Source organism: Acanthisitta chloris, unplaced genomic scaffold (genome assembly GCF_000695815.1).
Source record: "Acanthisitta chloris isolate BGI_N310 unplaced genomic scaffold, ASM69581v1 scaffold14097, whole genome shotgun sequence".
Classification (NCBI taxonomy): Eukaryota; Metazoa; Chordata; class Aves; order Passeriformes; family Acanthisittidae; genus Acanthisitta; species Acanthisitta chloris.
This window is the reverse complement of record NW_008682120.1, coordinates 21,593-26,928: the sequence shown is the minus strand read 5'-3', so window position 1 is coordinate 26,928 and position 5,336 is coordinate 21,593. Positions and strand designations below refer to the sequence as shown.

Below are 5,336 nucleotides of genomic sequence, written 5' to 3'. Positions count from 1 at the left end.
TTCTTCCCCTAAAAACCAAGCCAATTTACTCCCCCTGCCTCCTGTTTGTTCAAACCCAGTTTATTCAGCTCATGCTCCAAATCCACGCTCAGGCTGGGTGGAAGATTCCCTGCCCTGAACAATTCTGCCGTAAATCCACCCTCGGGTCAGTGTGGGCTCTGTGCTCGTGTGAATCAGACGATGTGTTGGTTTAATCCAGCCAGCACAGATTCCAGCAGAGTGAGGATACAAGCTGAGCACACCTGCCAAGACCCCTGAGCATTGGCTGTGGCCATGCACCATCACAGCTCTTGCTGATGTGAGTTAAAACTATAGATCCAAAGTGTGACTTGTGCTTGTGGTTGTGTTCTAGGGTGAACGAGCTACTGGCTATGGAGTGGCTTTGTTGCTGTCCCTGTTTGGAGGTGCATCTGAAGATCCTTTGCTAAACCTGGTGTCTCCTCTGGGGTGCAATGGAGACTCTCCCACTGAAGAGATGGAGAGGGATTCCAAGCGCCGGCGCCTGGTGTAACACCCCCAGCCCTGAGTGAAGGGCGTGGGGTTACCTCACTTTGCACTGATTCATTCTCAAGCAATGAAAAGTCACACAGCAGAAATTGCCATTTTATTTTTTTTTTTTTTTTACTCTGGTGATAAGATTTATTACTTGTTTCTGATAAAAACAGCCTGAGGTATTGTTTTTATTAAATTATTGGTGCACACAGTTGCTGAACAGGATCAGTGGTGCAGAGTCCAGGCTCAACTAACTGTATCAGGAAGAGGTCACATCCTCCTCTGAGCTCCTCACACAACCTAACTAAGTGCATTAATGCATGAGAAGCTCTCTCTCTAGTCTGAAGAAGCAACTGCAGCTATTGCTTACGAAGCCTTCTGAATTACTTATTATATGTGAGGTTTTACCAGATATTTCTGCAGGCCTCACTACATCTCAGAACACAGAAGGAGCAAAACAAAACCTCTTTAGAATTGGCTTAGTCAGTGACAACTTAGCTTAGCAGCAAAGGAGATGTAACAAGAAAAGGCCTCTAGTTTTAATAAGGTGCTGTTTCCGCATGTTTCATGTATCTCTGACCAGTGAAATCAGCAGGAGGGTTCAGAATATCTCTGTTTAATTGTTTCACACACAGATTACAGAATGTATTCCTGTTAAATGAAGACAACAGTAGAGGGACTGTGATTGAGTAAAATCGGTTTACAAAGCAGAGTGGCTTCTTGCCACTTAATAAAGTTATTATTATTAAAGAAGCTTACGTATCCCATGTGGTGTTTCGTGGTGTTATTTACATTTCTGAGAACGGAGTGCTCCAGAAAAATTGTGCATGACATCATTACTCTGCTCACATTCCTTTTCCCAGCACTCACAGCTGGAAACAGACCTAAGAGGGGAACAGCTTACCCTGAGTGGTTCAGGGCAGTTCTGGACAACTTGCTGATTCACTCCATTTGTTTGATTCAGCAGCAGTCAGGGATGCACAGTGTGAGTTTCTGTACAAGCCAGTCCCAAGCAGCTTCCAGGCACTAGTTTGGCTTGGGATCCCCACGGGAAGTGACTTGTCCCAGTTTATGTCATGTCAGCGTCAGAGCTGGGAACAAAGAGACCAAGTCCCTGTCCTGTGGTTCAAGCATCAGCCCTTGGACACATTTCTTGGCTCCACCAGAGTGTGGATGGTGAAAAATCCCACCCAGCACACACTTGGCTGCTTTGCTGCTGGAGTCAAGCTGAGCTGTGATGAATTGCACCTTTCCCTGTGTCAGAGGTGATCCCTGGGGAGCTGGTGTGGGTTTCAGCTGGAGCTCCAGCAATGAGGTGCACGTCTGGTTTGGGCATGAGGCCTTTTGATTAAAGACTTCATGGAAATCTTATGCAGAAGGGAGAAGAAACATGTTTCATTCTGATTTTGTGGCTATGTTTGATTCTTAGAATGTAACTAAAACCAAAACAAACCCCCCAGAACTTCATTACGTCCTGGATTTGTTTCTGCCTTGCTGTTCTGGTTCCCTGGTCCACTTGAACATACTTCTAAGACATCTATATCTAAGTCCTGCCTTTGGTCATTATAGACACTACGGAGCACTATCTGGTACCAAAAACTGTGGGAAATGTGTCCATGAAGTTATTTTCATTACAGGCTCAGTCTGAGCACTGAAGTGAATGGCAACATGTTCTAATTTCAGTGCTCTGAAATCAAGTCTTCAATCTCCATCTTGTAGCAACACTGCCAATGAATCAATGCTAATTTTGAAACCTCATATTTTGCCAGATTTTTACATACAAAGTAGCCTGTGGCTCTGTGGCATGAGGCTAAATTCTAATGTTACTCACAGAGTGATAACAGAAGTTTGATTTTGATGGCTGATCATCATGTTCCTCAGTTTGCTGTGTCTCAAGGCATATAATTCTGGATTTAATTTGGAAGGCACTTATTAGAAGCCATCTTTAAAAAGAAATACCTCCCACTAAGAAAATTATTATTAAATACCTGAAAAGCAAATGGGATAAATATCTGGAAAATGAAAAACTGAAAACCAGCTGAAGTTTGCTTGAGCAGAGTAAAATAAATTCAGCACTTAATAGCAAAAAGCCTGATGCTTCCTCTGCTTCAGAGATACAAAATAAAGGCTCTTTATTTCCAATCTGTAATAAAATCTCTTGCTATTCCTGATGTACATTATTATTATTTCCTTTTTGATAAAAGGTCTATTCTCTAGAGCAGCAGCTTTGGACCTGCACAAGGCTGTGATTTGTGACTTGTATTTACCAAATAAATGATTCTCTTTCTTCTGTGTTTCACAGAGCTTGCACTGGGATCATTCCTGTTAACTCACAGTGTCTCTTAACCCTTAACTAGGAGAATTTGAGTTCCTTCAAGACCCACTTCCACCACCTGGATTTTTTACCTACTGCCAGGCACTGGGCAGCTTTAACTCCTGCATTTGCCATGAACTATCTTGGTGTGAGACCTGGAAGCAACTTACAAAAGAGGAGAACCCAAAACTGCCTTAGGAGTAACAAATACTTACAGATTAATGTGTGGGATAGTTACCAAAATAAGAAATAAGCCCATGTTGAGCACTAGAGGTGGAATTTGTCTCTGCAGCTGCTGCTAATCCCTGCAGAGCCTGAGGTGAGCAGGTTGCAGAAGACATCCTGACCCAGTGCTCCATAGGCACTTCCAGGTGACAAAGCAGCAGTTATTTACAGGAAACAGTTCCAGACAGCAGAGATTGACCTCTGGATTTAGGTGACTGCACTTGAAGTATATTTTAGCACCACTTAAGCAACTTTAAACAGAAACACTCCTACACTGGGCAGTGTGAGCACCTGCAGATGCTCATAAAGCTCCTCTAGGCCCTGTGTCCTGCACACTGCAGGGAGCCCTGGACCAACCCTGCAAAGACAGAAAGCAGCACAGGGCTCAGGGAGCTGCTGAAGGTCACCCAAGTTATCCAAACTTGGGAGTTCCCAAACTCCAGGATCACAGATATCCTCCTGCTCCTTCTGAGCAGCCACAGGAGGTGGAGCAGAGTCACACAGCACTTGATACCAGTCTCCAAAAGCAGCACAGAGCCAGGGAGGTGCCTCTCTGTCTTGTTTGGTAGGTCTTAGAGCTTAAATCACTGTAGCCATGGGCCCAGCACTTTTAAGAGGAGGCTGACAACCACAAGCTAATAAACTTCAGGAGATTTCCTTCTCACTTTCTCCTTGGAGCTGTGCTGCTGTTAGCAGAGAAGGGTCCAGTGGAAGCTGATACAGGCAGTAGGTGAGTTAGCAAGTGCCTCCACCATGGCCAGGGGGCTCTGGGGCTGATGGTCCAGACCAGAAGTGCTTTATCTTGGTGACAGCAACATCCTTTGGGCAGCAGTTTGCTGTGAACCACATGACAGACTTGGGAGGGAAGGACAAGGTTGATCTGCTGGTTTTTTTGTAGAAGTAGAGTTGGTGCATCTCAGGCTTTCTCCAGCCTTTCAGCATGAAAATACTGCCATATAAATCACATCAACACAGATCAAGCTGGAGAAGCTAAGGGTTTAGCCTAGACCCATTTGGGTTCCCTTTGGGTGTGTTGGACTTTACCTGGAGCCTCTGGTTTGCATCCTGTTGGGTAGCTGAGCCATGCTGGGTGTCTGGAGGTGGAGAGATACTGGTTTTGCTGGGAACAAGATGAGAGCAGGAGGCACAGAAATCCCAAACTGTTTGTAATGTGGACAAACTCTTGGACAAAGTAGTTACTTGAAAAATAGTCTTTAGGACATGAAGACAAGCACCTGTATTCTGTTCTAGGTGAGTCAGGGCATCTTTTTATCTTCTAGTACCTATGCACAAAGCTACTACTAACTGTGTTTGCTACAGCAGGGCTAGGAACCTGCTGGAAAAGCATCCACACAAGAAAGAGATCCTTTTGTACTTAACTGCACTGAACCAGAAGCTGCACAAAGTCACACTAGACAATGAAATCGATTTTTCTCCATTGCATGTTTTAGGGGTGGAATTAGTACCTCTCACTCCTTAGTCCTCACTGTGGTTTGTGTCTTGGAAATTCTGTTGCCTTGACATGTGATGACTTCTGGATGGGCAAGTAATAGTTTTCCAAAACTGCAGTGCAGGGGTTTTTATTTTTCCCCTTTCATGTTTTCTTTCAAACACTTCTCTCACACAAAACCCACAGAGAGAGTTCCAGGCAGTGTCCACCCATATGAAACCAGACATTTTTTCCATGATCTTTTTATAGATTTGATAATATTTAACTCTGCATGTATTAAGAATGTATGGAGTACATAAAATTCATTATAAATGTCACCAAACAGGCCTATGGCTTTTTAATATCTCTGCCACAAGACTGCATTTTAACCTATTTCCTGTTTGGATCCATTCCAGTGGCAATTCCAGGAGGGGAATATATTTAGTCTATATTTACTTAGTCTGTTTAACTTTCAGTTAGTGTCTTTGGCTGATCCCGTGGCCGTGCTATTTTGGGATGATTTATACAATATTTACATTAAATTCTGCTAATATTTCCTTGCCTCTTGAAGTTGGATTACACTATTTACATCTCAAAGGCCCAAACTGGAGGAATAAGCAGCTGTTCCAGGCACCAGAGAGAATTTAGCGTAGGGGAGGCTGCCAGAAATGAGACCATGTGCCTGAAATGCTCGTGGAGGAGTTATTTAGAATTGGACCATGAAGGAAGAAGGAGTCAAGGAATGGTTTGGGTTGCAAGGGATCTTAAAGACCATCTAGTTCCAAACCTCCTGTCATGGGCAGGGACACCTTCCACTAGACCACGGTGCCCAGAGCCTCATCCAACCTGGTCTGGAACATTTTTAGGGATGGGGCA

The 5,336-nt window shown here is 44.1% G+C and overlaps 1 protein-coding gene across 1 annotated transcript in view; it reads left to right on the top strand.

The window, feature by feature from the left end:
• NPEPL1 (aminopeptidase-like 1) overlaps nt 1–709 on the top strand; it is a gene marked incomplete at its 5' end in the record, with an annotated part of 11,445 nt that extends 10,736 nt beyond the window's left edge. Inside the window, one exon of the mRNA XM_009078387.1 lies at nt 353–709. Within this exon, the coding sequence (XP_009076635.1) occupies nt 353–511 (159 nt within the window). The remainder of the gene's footprint in view (nt 1–352) is intronic.
• Nucleotides 710–5,336: the final 4,627 nt, after the last annotated feature.